The 16,079-nt window shown below is 41.0% G+C and overlaps 1 protein-coding gene across 1 annotated transcript in view; it reads right to left on the reverse strand.

Annotated features, from left to right (window-relative positions):
• The window catches only part of tbx4 (T-box transcription factor 4), a 32,888-nt gene extending 24,733 nt beyond the window's left edge, over window positions 1-8,155 (reverse strand). Inside the window, exons 1-2 of the mRNA XM_041995083.1 lie at window positions 8,012-8,155; window positions 7,640-7,734 (exon numbers count right to left, since the gene is read on the reverse strand). Of these exons, the coding sequence (XP_041851017.1) occupies window positions 7,640-7,734; window positions 8,012-8,155 (239 nt within the window). The remainder of the gene's footprint in view (window positions 1-7,639; window positions 7,735-8,011) is intronic.
• Between the last annotated feature and the right edge of the window lie 7,924 nt (window positions 8,156-16,079).

The raw sequence follows: 16,079 nt of genomic DNA on the forward strand, positions 1-16,079 counted from the left end.
TCAGAACCAGAACCAGGAAGGAAACCCTACATCAGAACCACAACCAGGAAGGAAACCCTCCATCAGAACCACGACCAGGAAGGAAAACCTCCATCAGAGCTAGAACCAGGAAGGAAAACCTCCATCAGAACCAGACCCAGGAAGGAAACCCTTCATCAGAGCCAGAACCAGGAAGGAAAACCTCCATCAGAACCAGAACCAGGAGGGAAACCCTCCATCAGAACCAGAACCAGGAAGGAAACCCTCCATCGGAACCACGACCAGGAAGGAAAACCTCCATCAGAACCAGAACCAGGAAGGAAACCCTCCGTAAGAACCACGACCAGGAAGGAAAACCTCCTTCAGAACCACAACCAGGAAGGAAAACCTTCATCAGAACCACAACCAGGAAGGAAAACCTCCATCAGAACCAGAATCAGGAAGGAAACCCTCCATCAGAACCACAACCAGGAAGGAAAACCTCCATCAGAACCACAACCAGGAAGGAAACCCTCCATCAGAACCAGAACCAGGAAGGAAACCCTTCATCAGAGCCAGAACCAGGAAGGAAAACCTCCATCAGAACCAGAATCAGGAAGGAAAACCTCCATCACAACCAGAACTAGGAACGAAAACCTCCATCAGAGCCAGAACCAGGAAGGAAAAGCTCCAGTGAACCAGAACTTGGAAGGAAATATGCCTCTGAAAGCATAATGCGGAGGTCATTAGTTTAATACAGTCCAGTGCAGCGTAATTGTATTTATACATGCTAATTTCTGAAAGAACCCAACGGATAGCATCCTCACTCCGGTGTATGACAGCGAGTTTATCACTAGCAAAATATGATACCATCTTTTATTTCTGGAAACTAATAATATGTACCGACAGTAAGGGATGCCGTCAAGCTGAAGAAGGAGTCCTATCGGGCCTTTTTGGCCTGTGGGACTCCAGAGGCAGCTGATGGGTATCGGCGGGCTAAGCGGAGCGCGGCTTCGGCGGTCGCTAAGGCAAAAGCTCGGGCGTGGGAGGAGTTTGGAGAGGCCATGGAGAATGACTTCCGGACGGCTTCGAGGAGATTCTGGTCCACCATCCGGCGGCTCAGGAGGGGAAAGCAGTGCTCCGTCAACACTGTGTACAGTGGGGATGGGGGGCTGCTGACCTCGACTCGAGACGTTGTGAGGCGGTGGAGGGAATACTTCGAAGACCTCCTCAATCCCACCAACACGTCTTCTGATGAGGAAGCAGAGTCTGGGGTAGCTGGTGCTGGCTCGCCTATCTCTGGGGCTGAGGTCGCTGAGGTGGTTAAAAATCTCCTTGGTGGCAAGGCCCCGGGGGTGGATGAGGTCCGCCCAGAGTTCCTTAAGGCTCTGGATTCCGTAGGGCTGTCTTGGTTGACACGCCTCTGCGGCATCGCGTGGACATCGGGGGCAGTCCCCCTGGACTGGCAGACTGGGGTGGTGGTACCCCTCTTCAAAAAGGGGGACCGGAGGGTGTGCTCCAACTACAGGGGGATCACACTCCTCAGCCTCCCCGGTAAGGTCTATTCAGAGGTGCTGCAGAGGAGGGTCCGTCGGATAGTCGAACCTCGAATTGAGGAGGAGCAGTGTGGTTTTCGTCCCGGTCGTGGAACAGTGGACCAGCTCTATACCCTCTATGGGGTCCTCGAGGGGGCATGGGAGTTTGCCCAACCAATCTACATGTGTTTTGTGGATTTGGAGAAGGCATTTGACCGTGTTCCCCGGGGACTCCTGTGGGGGGTACTCCGGGAGTATGGAGTGCCGGACTCGCTTGTAAGAGCTGTCCGGTCCCTGTACGACCGGTGTCAGAGCTTGGTCCGCATTGCCGGCAGTAAATCAGAATCGTTTCCAGTGCGGGTTGGACTCCGCCAAGGCTGTCCTTTGTCACCGATTCTGTTCATAACTTTTATGGATAGAATTTCTAGGCGCAGCCGAGGTGTCGAGGGGATCCGGTTCGGTGGCCTCAGGATTGGGTCTCTGCTCTTTGCAGATGACGTGGTTCTGTTGGCTTCATCGGGACGTGATCTTCAGCTCGCACTGGAGCGATTCGGAGCCGAGTGTGAAGCGGCTGGGATGAGAATCAGCACCTCCAAATCCGAGACCATGGTCCTCAGCCGGAAAAGGGTGGAGTGCTCTCTCCGGGTCTGCGATGGGGTCCTGCCCCAAGTGGAGGAGTTTACATATCTCGGGGTCTTGTTCACGAGTGAGGGAAGGATGGAGCGAGAGATCGACAGGCGGATCGGTGCGGCGTCCGCAGTGATGCGGGCTCTGCATCGGTCTGTCGTGGTGAAGAGAGAGCTGAGCCGAAAGGCAAAGCTCTCGATTTACCGGTCGATCTACGTTCCTACCCTCACCTATGGTCATGAGCTGTGGGTAATGACCGAAAGAACGAGATCTCGAATACAAGCGGCCGAAATGAGTTTCCTCCGCAGGGTGGCCGGGCTCTCCCTTAGAGATAGGGTGAGAAGCTCGGTGATCCGGGAGGGGCTCAGAGTAGAGCCGCTTCTCCTCCACATCGAGAGGAGCCAGATGAGGTGGCTCGGGCATCTGGTTAGGATGCCTCCTGGACGCCTCCCTGGTGAGGTGTTCCGGGCACGTCCCACCGGAAGGAGGCCCCGGGGCAGACCCAGGACACGCTGGACAGACTACATCTCTCGGCTGGCCTGGGAACGCCTCGGGATCCCTTCGGATGAGCTGGTGAATGTGGCCGGGGAGAGGGAAGTCTGGGTTTCCCTGCTTAGGCAGCTGCCCCCGCGACCCGACTCCGGATAAGCGGAAGAGAATGGATGGATGGATGGAATAATATGTAGTGTTTGTTTTTGTATTTTAGTATTTAAAACATATACATTCAGTGTCTATATGCAACTATTTAACTTTTAGTTCATGGTACACATGCAAAAAAGATCTGTGTTACACATGAACTTCAGCCCCATCTGTTCATGTGATGGTCTTATAGCTGGAGTCTGTTCATCCCCAGACCCTCCACATGTCCTTTGGCAACACAGTGAGGAACCACATTGCTCCTTATATAATGGTAGAGTCCAGATGATATTAGAAGGTTCTGTATGAGTGTGGAGCATTTACAATCTTATTTCCAGTTGCTTACTGGGAGGCAGGATGTGGTGGTGGACAGTCCTAATGCATGCTGACAGATCTGCGTTCAGATCCAACAGGAAATTGGTTTTAATCCCGTTCTACCTCAGATACTGCTGTTCAGTCTGTGGAAAGTTCCTGGTGCTGTGGGTTTTCCACCTCTGCTAATGTGTTCCCCTATGACTCTGCCTTTGACATGAACCATGAAGGTCCTGCTGGTTTCCATGGAGATGAAGGAGGTTTTATAGAGAAGGATTCACTCTTTCTATCAGAGACTATCTTGGCCTTCACTTCTTTCTGGATCCTCATGGTGTTTCTAAGGTGAATGTGGGGCTATCCCTGGATCCTCCAGACTCTGACCATTGATAGAGGCGTCCATCATCACCATCATCATCATCATCATCATCATCATCATCATCATCAGCTGATGACTTCCTGAGATATTTACCTGCATATTAAAATGCCTGAAAACCTGCTCATGTTCACTTTTACCTTCTACTGTAGTGCAGGTCCTCATCAGATATTAGATTACTTATTCCTAGATTACTTTATTCGTTCCTAGATTACTTTACTCATTCCTAGATTACTTTATTCGTTCCTAGATTACTTTACTCATTCCTAGATTACTTTACTCATTCCTAGGATAACTTCACTCATTTCTAGGATTACTTTACTCATTCCTAGATTACTTTACTCATTCCTAGGATAACTTCACTCATTTCTAGGATTACTTTACTCATTCCTAGATTACTTTACTCATCCTAGGATTACTTTACCCATTTCTAGGACTACTTTATTCATTCCTAGATTACTCATTCCTAAATTACTTTACTCATTCCTAGATTACTTTACTCATTCCTAGGATAACTTCACTCATTTCTAGGATTACTTGACTCCTTTCTAGGATTACTTTACCCATTTCTAGGATTACTTTAGTCATTTATAGGATTACTTTACTCATTTATAGGATTACTTTACTCATTTCTAGATGAATTGAGCTGTTATCTTCTGGTTTACACTGAAACTAATGTTGTTTTCTCTTAGTAGGAGATAACCATTTACATTTCCTGCTGTGTTCCGGCTGAATTTACTTTGACGCAGTAACACTTCTGTAGTAATCGCTCATGTCTGCTTTCTGTAGAGACCAAGATTAAACATACAGCTCTTTTAGTTGTAAAGATATACTTTATTTATTCTGTGTACGTTATTTCAGACAGGAGGCAGAAAAATAGGCCCCATGAAGACGAGGTTAAATAATCAATCACCGAACTGTTGGCTGTTATCTGTCAGTCAGATAATTCAAGAATCAGCTGATTGTTTCTATTGCAGGGTATTATAGTCTATGTATGTTTGTTCAAGCTGACATGGGGTCAGATGTTTGCCTTTTGCCTCTAAAGATGGTTAAACTGGACAGACATGAAAAATGTTGTTCACATTTATTAGAAAGTAACTTGCATAAAGTAATATTTCTGCCTGTATTCATTCTTACATGAACACGTTTCACCAGCTAAATGTAAAAGAGTTTTACAAAGCTTGAGTAGTAACAGATAATGTTTTAGCCAAGCGACATTCTCTAAGTCCAGTCTCAGGTACATGTGATGAAACATGTAAACAACTAGTGTTAAACACATGTCACATGCATTAAAATACACATTCATATTCCAGCTTCGGTCACCAGAAAACTGAAGGTGTAAGTATACAGATGGTGGCTGACTGAGCGAAGTCAACGAGTTTAAGGCGAGCATGAGAAATGGCTGTTGATGAGTGTGTGTATGATATCAGTGTCAGGGTGTGTGTGTTTCTGTGCCCAGCCAGCTGTTTCTCCTAACAATCCCACATGTGTAGGCCCTCCACTGATCCATCCCACTCTGGGAATCTCCTGTACCACTGCCAGATCAAAAGAAGCCTGGAGGGTGGGGGTTGGAGTCGGGGATGATGAAGCACTACAACCCTGTAGACGGAGGCCTACTGTGGGCGCCTGATTCCTCTTATCAACCTGCTGCTGCTGCTCTCTTGACGGGCTGTGTACAAAGAGGGCGAGTGAGGGAAGAGCTGTGCAGGGTATGTTGAAGAGGGAGGATTGCGCCTGGACGGTGACACTCAACAAGTGCTCGGCTCGGCTGCCTGGGACAGGACTGAGCTGGTTTCAGTTCAGGGTGTGGAGGAAATGTGGGGTCTCCTGCATCTGTCCGTCCTCCCCTGCCACCTTTGCACATGTCACACATAGTCATTGCTTTTTTTGCCTTCTGAGAGTGCAGATTTAATAAAGGGGCACTACTTTCACTTATATATGTATTATTCATAAGATGCTTGTATAATTTGGCCTGCTGCAGATATCATTTTCACTTTCAGAGCTGATACTCCTGATGGATGAAGCCAGATATTTTTTTTCCTTTTTTAAGTGACTGCTGCAGTGAAATGCAGACAGGTTTCCCAGCACAGCTCCACCACTACACCGCCCTTCAAAGGGCTTTAAGGATTCAGAAGCCACTTTATCAGCTGGACAAGGGAAAGCCCATCTCTTATGGTTATGAAGCATTAAGGAAAAATGTGGTGACCTTTCCCGTTTTCATTTTTTCTTTAACTGGAAAAAGAAAAACAGCATCTGATGAGGAATGAGAGGCAGAGGTCGATTTGAGTGTTATTCTCTGGTTAATGTCCAAAGACTTCACTGTGTAATCCTCAGGACGCATTAAATCCAACAAGCCAAGCAGTCATTTGTGGTTTCAGTTATGTAGCAGGAACTTTCTGTCTCTTGACAAAACTGCTCCATGTTAATATCTCAGCAGATGGTTAAAGAAAAGTACTTGTGTGTGAAAACTTTCATATGTGACTAAAAACACAATTACACCATTTTTTAAGCTACAACATGCGACACATCAGGAAAGTCCAGAGTGACTTCCTTCAGGAAACAGTTAAAGTTTCTACCTCGTTGTAATGGTCGCGATATTATGGTATTAATGATTTGATTTCTTACATCATTATTAACTCTGCTGTGGAAAATAATTATATATTATACAATAAAGTCATTTTTGTGCTAATGTGACACAGTGGTTGTAACAGAATATATTTAGTGGGTTTTTCTTCATTTTAAGTTGTTACTTTAGTAATAGTAATAGTAAAACTAATTTTAAATAAGTCAGATGAACTCTGGAGTGGAAAAGATTGAATAAATCAATGTACTTAAATTAATTAAGATGAGCGTGTGGAAAATAGTGAATAGACTTCTATGAACAAATTAGACGTAAATTATTGTATAAAACTGCTTTTTTACCTTTTTATTCATGTGGTTGATCATTAATTCAACTGACAGAAATATGTTTCCAATAATTTCAGTAAGAAGTAAAAATGAGAAAAAAAAACTAAAGTCACGTCGTTTTTCCATCATACAAACTAAAATGTCTTAAAGTTTCTCATCTTTCAATTGTTCTTCTTGAACAACAAGAAATTATTTAAGGATAAAAGAAATGTTAAAAACTCTTGATGATCTCCAGATGTGTGTGTGTGTGTGTGTGTGTGTGTGTGTGTGTGTGTGTGTGTGTATGTGTGTGTGAGATAGATAGATAGATAGATAGATAGATAGATAGATAGATAGATAGATAGATAGATAGATTGATTGATTTATTGATTGACTGATCCCAAAACTGGGACATCATTTTAGCTAAAACCTCGTCCACACCAACTTCCTGCTGCAAAGCAACAACTTTCCACACGACATCACTCACTTTAAAGAAGCTGGACTAGAATCATCGTGCAGGTTGGAAATAAAAACATAATTAACGAAGGTAATTAATGTGGAATTTATTACGTTTATGTTCTAGTTTATGTGGAATTTAAGAAGTTTCTTCCACAACCTCATGAACTTACAGCAAACTCACATTTTTCTGGTTCATTTAACTTCTACAAACTCTCATCATCAGTTCATTAAACTCACTCAAGTTCATGAAAACTTTTAGATTTTATAATGCATGTGCTCTGTTTCAATTTTAATTCTGTACATTTCCCTCTGATTTCATCCAAATAAAAAAAAATAAAAAAAATAAGCTGAAAATCATCTGCTGTGATGTGCAACAACATGGAAGTTGCTCAACTTGGAGAAGAAAGCTGAGCAACTTGAGCATGCGTCTTTGTGAGAATTTCACATAACAATAACTTAAACTTGAACTTTTTATCCCTCTCTTCCTACTTTCTTTCTTCCTTTTTTAATTGAAAAGCCCAACCAGGAAGTATCGACTGAGCTTAATGCTACACACTATATGCAAAACATCAGTGGTTCTATATGTCCTCTATGTTTCTTTGCATTGTCCCTGATAAATAAAATAAAGAAACAACAAAAAACACCACTGAATACCTGACAGCTTAAAGAAAAACAAGTTTGACCTTCAGGTGGCCGTTTAAATCTGGTCTGCAGGCCAGGTTGTTCTGCTGTTCACACATCTAGACTTTCCAACAATGTGAAAATATTAATTTATGGAAGTGAATAAATAACATGTTGAGGTGAATACTAGCAAATAACTTTCTTTAGGCCTGATAGATGCAGTTTTTCTTACCTTCCAGCTTTCGTAATGATCATCTCTGTGCCGGCCTCGTGGAACCTCCTCCACAGCTCCCTCTCATGCAGGACAACCTTAATATTCTCAATATTCTAAAGAGAAAAGCAAAAACCACAATCTTCACAAATCAAACTGTCTAAAATATAAAAACACACATTAGTTTAATTCAAATTCTCTCCAGTTTTGTCCTTCAGTTTAATACTTAATCAAAGTGTGCTTTATTAAAAGCTGGATTTGGGTTCTATTGGTTCTGGCTCTGGTGGCAGTCCAAACCTTTCCAACAACTTACAGCCACTTCTGGCTGGCTGGAAAGAAGAATGCTTCCTTTATTCAGCTGCAGACGAAACAAACAACCGCTGCCATGTGTACCTGGTCAGGCCCACTGGAACTGGGAGCTGTGGGAGCTGTAGACAGGCCAAGTCGTGACTGGTCTGGAAGGAGATCCCTCTCCCCGTCGGTCTGGACCCGGCTCATATGTTCATCCGACACAGCTGAAGCCTTCTCCTGCAGCATCTCTGCAGGATTAGAAAAATACTCAGCTGTCAGACTCATCACTGAGCTGAAGGAGAGGTAAAAATGGCCGTCATGCATCATGTGACCATTTTCAGACAATTCTGGTCACCTTACTCGTACCAGGCTTCATTTAAATGTACCAATACCAGTAAAAAAAGACCAATACCAGTAAAAAAAGACCAATACCAGTAAAAAAAAGACCAATACCAGTAAAAAAAAAGACCAATACCAGTAAAAAAAGACCAATACCAGTAAAAAAAAAGACCAATACCAGTAAAAAAAAAAGACCAATACCAGTAAAAAAAAGACCCATACCAGTGAAAAAAGACCAATATCAGTAAAAAAAAAGACCAATACCAATAAAAAAAGACCAATACCAGTAAAAAAAAAGACAAATACCAATAAAAAAGACCAATACCAGTAAAAAAAAGACAAATACCAATAAAAAAAGACCAATACCAGTAAAAAAAAGGACAAATACCAATAAAAAAAGACCAATACCAGTAAAAAAAAGACCAATACCAATAAAAAAAGACCAATACCAGTAAAAAAAAAGACCAATACCAATAAAAAAAGACCAATACCAGTAAAAAAAAGGACCAATACCAGTAAAAAAAGACCAATACCAGTAAAAAAAAGACCAATACCAGTAAAAAAAAGACCAATACCAGTAAAAAAAGAACAATACCAGTAAAAAAAAAGGACCAATACCAGTAAAAAAAGACCAATACCAGTAAAAAAAAAGACCAATACCAGTAAAAAAAAGACCAATACCAGTAAAAAAAAGACCAATACCAGTAAAAAAAGAACAATACCAGTAAAAAAAGAACAATACCAGTAAAAAAAGACCAATACCTGTGAAAAAAGAGGTCAGTTTATGTCTGTTGGCTCTTCTTTAACTGTTAGAAACTATTATTATTGAACAGAGTGATAATGACACCAAAGTCTGCATTAAAATTAAAAATGCAACTATTATTACTGTAAAAAAATTATTCCCAATTCAGTTATACTTTTTATTAATAATATTTCTACTTCCACTTACTGTCTGAATCTTTTATGATAATAAGGAATATTTCAGAATATTCCTAACAAATATATATATAAACAAGCTTTTTAATGTGTTATTAAATATTAAATAATAGTTTATAAAAACATCCCACTCTCACCGGAATTAACAGCTGCTTCCAAAATTCCATATTATATATAAATACTTCTGCATATTTAAGCCATAAAAATTTACTTTTTTAAATTTAAAAATAAAAGTCTGAATGTAAAATGTTTTCAAAAACCAGTGATTTTTTTTTTATTCTTTTTTTCTCGGCTCTGCTGCATCAACATATGTTTGCAATCAAAGTAAATCTGTATGGTCAGGAAGACCTGGGTCATTGTTTGCAAGTGGACGGAGTGTCGAGGCACCAGTTGCTGTTGTTGGCAAAGTCACGCGAAGAGGAAAATAACTTGGTTAGTTTGACCAATGTAATATTTAGAATGGTTTATTACTGGATGTAGACATGAAGGGTGAAATGCAATAAAAGATAAATTGTGCTTTTATCAGCTGCTCTCCTGAAATGATTAAGTTAGAAAATAGAAAGAATGTTTCCTGATTCAGGTTTCTTTTGCATTCACGTTAAAAAACTAAAATAAGATTAGAAATGTTTACGGGAGAGAAGAAAACCTGCAGAAATTAAATAAACCAGTAAAAATGGAAGGAGCATTTGTCCACGTCATGAAGTCTGTGTATCCGTCACACCTCCAGAATCCCTGCAGACTGACTCTCACACGGCCTCGTTACCTCCCATCTGCGTCTCCTCACGCTGCCGGGACGTCCATGAACGCCTCGGACCTTTGAGTGTTGCTCAGTGTGCAGAAGGAACCAGTGTTTATATGTTGGATGAATGACTTATTCTTCTTCTTACTCCTCTTCAAACACATTTCCAGCTATAATTTCTCTTTCTGAACATGTTTCAGCTGCTAAATTTCAGACTAACCATCAATTACCATCACTCGTGTAATATTATCGTGTTCATGCAGCTGAACCAGTCTTGCTTGGAAAGTCTGCAGAAAACCTGTTGCTACCGTCTCCATGTCCATGTTTATTCCTCAGAGCTGCACGCTGGTGATGTGGACGTGTAAACACAGAGGAACCCTCTCTTAGCCATGAAAGTGGAGAGGCGGCGTCCAGTGTAAACTGGTGGAGACATTTGTGAAAGCTAATAAAGATAAGGACTGACTAAAAAACAGCCTGTTTTTTACAGTGTGAATCTTTCAGCCTTTCACTCATCCTGTTTAAGTGTGAGCCAACACCCTGTTTACGTTTCTGTCACTCTGAACATCCAGTCTGAAAACTACTACGCACACATACTTTTACATCACATGGCCTGAACGATGTTAAAACCTAAAAACTATTTAGAAGCTGGATGCATATTCAACAGGTTTAAATGTGTAAAATTAAGATAAAGCCTGGTCTGTGTCTGCTGTTTGTACTGAAGGAAACATTTCTCTTACAACTAACTGCTTTTAAAACCACATAACATACCTCAAAAGGAGTGAAAGTGTCTTTGCAGCACTAATAAGTCGTGTTACAGAAGGCATAACATGCAAATCTGGAGAAATCCAACTTGTAAATCTGAGCACTTCCGCCATGAAAAAGCATTAAGACACAAGTGTAACTGATTTGCATATAAACCAAGTTAATGTTGTAAATCCACTGTCTTCACGTGTTTTGTTCATCCTAACATGCTGCTCTGACCAGTATTCAAGTAAACCCCAGACCCCTGCAGAAAAAACAACTTTATTTAAATCAGTCCAAATCTGGAGATGTAACCAAAAAGTTTTTGTTGTTTTTAAAAATGTGAGGAGTGATAACAGACTGGAAAGATTTAATGCTATTTTACATGAATCCTGCAGCTTGAGTTTTTTTTGTTAAATCCAAATATCACACAAATTTTAAAAGAAAATTATAAATTTAGATGATTAATAAACCAATTAAAATATACATTTTCAATTATCCTGATAAGCTACATAGTTTAAAGGGTTTAAATAAAATAAAATGAAACAGAGCCTTAAAACGCTTTTGTCACCATTTCTGTCGTTGCCACAGAGAAGGTGTTTCCTGCTGCTCCAACTTCTGTAATAAAGCTCATTTTCTGTATAAGAATTATTGCAATAATTGCAATTTTAATGATATTTATAATATCGTTCTTATTATTTGATTAGTTGTCTAATAATCCTGCATTGCAAAAACTAAATTAAAAATAGAGAGTGTATTCATGAAAATAAAATAGTAAAACTACGTAAATGTCAATAACTGGATGTAGATAATAATAATAATAATAATAATAATACTAATAATAATAATAATAATAATTATTATTATTATTATTATTATTTATTTGTTAATTTAGACCACATATTTTTTAGATTTGTATTGTTATTTTATCATGTAGAGTAACAGCAATAAAAACTTTATCGGGGGAAATAACGCAGTGGATGTAAATAAAATCCTCTCCTTTCTCTCTGTCACATTCAGACCTGCAGAATGAGGAAATTCTAATTATTGCAGCTGATTGATCCTCAGAGGATCCCTCTCTTCTCTCCTCTCCTCTCCTCAGACTCTATTAACTAAGGCTAACTAACGCTGATAATAAGCTAATAATCAATTTACAGTTCAGTTAATCAGCGGCGGACACGCGGCTACCTCACATGCAGTCTGCTATCATCTGCTTAAATCCATCCCGCGCATCGCTGATGTCCTCGGCCTGCAGACGGCGGGGTCCCACGACGGCTGCACGTGGGTTGGAAGGACCCCGCTCTCCTGCGGATCTCTGGCGGCTGCAGCGGTGGCCCTTCTGGGAAGCGTCGGTGTCTTCTGTTGCCCACAAGTGCCTGTGAGCCTCTCCCCAGTCAATCTGCGTTCTGCGCCTGTGCAGTGCACGCTCTCAGAGGTCTAAGGGGGAACTCAACGGGGTGTTTTCTTAAAATCGTACACACACACACACACAGCCCCCTCCATGTGTGAAAGCAACGGAGAGAGAGTGATTTGTCCTCCCATGTTCTGGTCAACGGGGTCGGCCTTGAAGCTGTGGCGGGAAGGAGGATCTCTCCTCTCAGCCTCAGCATCACCAACCTCTCCCTTCACATTTCAGACTTAACCAGCACTGCTAATTGTTTCATTTTACTCAGGTGAATACTGCACGTTCACCAGAGCTGGAAGCAAACACCTGGCCTCGGGCTCAGTCTAAAGGTTTGCAAAGAAAAGCAGCATAGAAAATACTAATTCTCAAAAAGATGAAACTCCATGAGTCTCAAATAACAAATAATGCTTCAGCTAATAAATAAATAAATAGTAATTAAACACAAAAAAATCATCCACCTGAGGAGATTGAGGTAATTATAGCGATGGCATTACACTTTTTCTTTGTTTCTTTCTTTCTTTCTTTCTTTCTTTCTTTCTTTCTTTCTTTCTTTCTTTCTTTCTTTCTTTCTCTTTCTTCCTTCCTTCCTTCCTTCCTTCCTTCCTTCCTTCCTTCCTTCCTTCCTTCCTTCCTGTCTTGACGCCAGTCCACATCAGGCCTTGATTTTTAACTTCTGTCTTCTTTTAAATTATTTGCAGCTTAAACTTTATTTTAAAATCAAAATGTATTTATTTATTTTATATGATTATAAAACACAAAGATCTGATTTATAGAAATTAATTCAAGGTTTATTTTTCTTTGGGAATTTTGGACTTTGGATGGAAACTACACACTTTTCAGCGTCATTTATTTAGATCACTTCATTCCTCCACTGCCTCAGGACGGTCTGAATGTTGAGTTACCTCAAAGTTTAAAGACTCTCAGCACCATCAGCTATCACATCCGCGCCGCGCCGTGCCGCCCCGCGCCACACCGCCCCGCGCCGCGCCGTGCCGTGCCATGCCGCGCGCTGTGTTTGCGGGTGAATTGTGGTTTTACACCAAATGAAGCGTCAGTCTATAAATCAAATGCCAGCGTGACTTAACATATCTGCTTGGTGACATGTGCGCAATAAGTGGCCAACGTTTGTCATCCGGTTGCGCCTGCGCGTGCGTGTGCGTGCAGCGTTGCCTGATTTCTTTGCTGACAGACTCTGAACTGCTGCAGGCTGTTTTATTTAACCACACGTTCTCATTCACAGTCTAAAATAACTTCCTCTGCTTTATTTAATCCCAACCAGTCATTTTGAGTTAATTATTTTCTTATTTTTCTCTTCGTGTATTTATACAGCTATGATTGAATTAATAGCCATAAAAGAAGAAGCCTGGATTGTTTGGCTGAACTCACTGAGTTAGTAGCAGAAACGCGCAGCTTCAGTGTGTTGTGGCTGCATTTATCTCAGTAAACGCCCTTATTCCGTCAGAGCCAATTAGACAATCAGTTTAATTAGCCAGAAGGCCTGAACCCACTTACAGCCTCTGGATCTATTCAGATCAGAAAACATGGTAGTTTTGATCTTAATATATTTTCATTTTTACACTGTAAAAACGGACATCCTCATTAGGTTATATGTTGTTCTTTTTTTTACTTAAACTCCACTTTTATAATGAGTTTTGCTTACAGAACTTAACATGTTTTTGGATGTTTAACTTAACGTTGTTCAGGTTTTTATCGTTGATTGAACTAATGTGTTAAGGTGAAGCTTGCAGGGGGCGGGGCTACTTTAAAAACTCAACCTGAACCACAAAGGCTCATGGGACATGCAGATTTGGTAGACATTTAGCAATATTTCGATCCTATAAATTTGAGTTAGCTGCACTTCTTCCAGTGTTTTCTTTATTTTTAGACCATGTTAGAAAGTTTTGTTGTGTTTGAATTTTAAAGTTGGCAGGATGAGTGAGAAGGACAGGAAAGCAAATCCACCACAGCCTCCAAACTGCAGTATAAGCCTGGACACACTCCCAGTGGATTTAATGGGAAACTGTGTCTACACACCCGACTGGTACCAGTAGAGGGGTAGGTCACAGTTTCCCATTCAGTGGGGAATGTGTACAATAGATTAAAATGTTCTTTTTATTTGAAATTCTGAGCTGTAACAGTTAAGAGTTCATCATAATGAATTAGGTTCTATAACAACCCGGTTAATGCAGCAAAGTCAGTTGTTATAAATCTTTGCATCAAGTTAAAAGAACACATGCCATAAGTTAATCAACTTGTAAAACTTGTTTCTTTGAGTTAAAAACATGTTAATCTAATAGTTGAGTTTCTTCATAGCTTTAAGGCAACTTTATTTTATTACATTGCTATATAGTGAGTTCTCTTTTTCGTTAAGCAAAAACAGTCATAAAACATGCTTTTGATTAAAATAAAGAATTATTTTAAGCTTGAGAGGTTTTAAGTTGACATAAACGCACCATGCTCTTCTGCAGAAATCACACATTTAACACCATTTAATGATCAGAATGAAGCCAGTCAGCATTTATGAGCGGGTGTCTGTTCTTACCTGCTGTAATGCTCGGCGCCCTGCTCAGTCAGAGACCTCTGGGCTCGGTCTCCTCTGGGTCGGGGGGGGACAGTCCTTACAGTCCTTCAGCACTGCTGCATGTGTCTGCTGCTGCTGGAGAAAAAAAAAACAACAAAAAAACCCCAAAAGCTCATTACATTTTTCATTATAGCAGTTAGATTTGACCTGAAATTGTTGGTCGGGAATTGAACCTCCACACACACTCCCACTGTCACGTGGTTGAGGCAGGAGGAGGTTTCAGCTGCAGTGAGAACCAGAAACATGTCTTCCATTTGCTAAAAACTGAAAGGGACCCACACCAGCTGGTTTGATTGGTGTTTTTTCAGTCTGGATCCTTTTCTGAATCCCTACTGAGCTAATCTAAATATAAATGCTGTTTACAGGCTGTTAATATGTAGAATTTACATGGGGACACACTTATAATTACAGCTTCATTTATAGGGTACATGTTATTGAAAATGAAACATCTAAATTGGTGTATTCATATTTGATGACTTAAATTAACCTGGAAACAGATTTAGCTCCATGACAACAGTAGGAAAGCTTGAAGGTACCCTACTCTGCATGTTTTGCTGCTGTTATTTCGTCTAGAGCTGAAAACCAGGTCACTGTGCTGCTTCAGGGATCAGATTATTTTCAGTCTTTGAATCAACGTGACTGTTTCATTCAGAAATCTCTCATGTTGATGCTCCTTATATATGAGATTCATCTCTGATGGCGTATTTGGAGATGTTGGATTTATCCTGCCCTTTATTCTCCCAAACAAAACTCATTCCTTGTGCAACTTGGAGGAGGTGGAGAAGTTGCTGGAAGGGGGGTGTCTGGCTAGCAGCCCTGCATTTTTCTGCTCTGGTTCTCTGTTTTTTCTGGATTCAAAATGGCAGAGGCTTTTTTTTTATTAGCTGAATACAGCCCTCCCAGCTCTTCAACACCACTTTATGTCTAATCAGTCATTGGTCATTTTCAATCCTCCTAGCCAATGTTGGGCATTGAAGTAGCGGAGTGCGTCACAGACAAGGTGGAGCTAATACCTCTCACCTCCTGTACTCAGTCCTTGCATCATTTTTCATGGCTGACCTCCAGTGTGTTAAACATATTCTCATTCAGCCACTCTGAGTAGTGTGCCGTGTCCCGGCCTCTTCCAGTTTAGTTTGAAAGATATGCCTCCTAAATTTCTTTTACACACACTCCTTGCCACTAATATTTTCTAGCATGTTTTGTGCATAAAAATCATGAACTGTGTGGGAGGTGTTGCTTGCAGACCGTCACTAAACCTTGCTGCCTCGCTCAGCTCTGTAGGACTTTTCTGCCTATTTCTGGTTATTGTTTCGCCTTCACTGTAGACAAATTTACAGTTTCTGTTCACTCTTACTGCACTCAGCAGCTTTTTCTGCAAGAAATCTCTAAACACACCGTTTAGCCAGCAGTGAATGGCAAACAGAGTGGA

This window comes from Melanotaenia boesemani, chromosome 9 (genome assembly GCF_017639745.1).
Source record: "Melanotaenia boesemani isolate fMelBoe1 chromosome 9, fMelBoe1.pri, whole genome shotgun sequence".
Taxonomy (NCBI): domain Eukaryota; kingdom Metazoa; phylum Chordata; class Actinopteri; order Atheriniformes; family Melanotaeniidae; genus Melanotaenia; species Melanotaenia boesemani.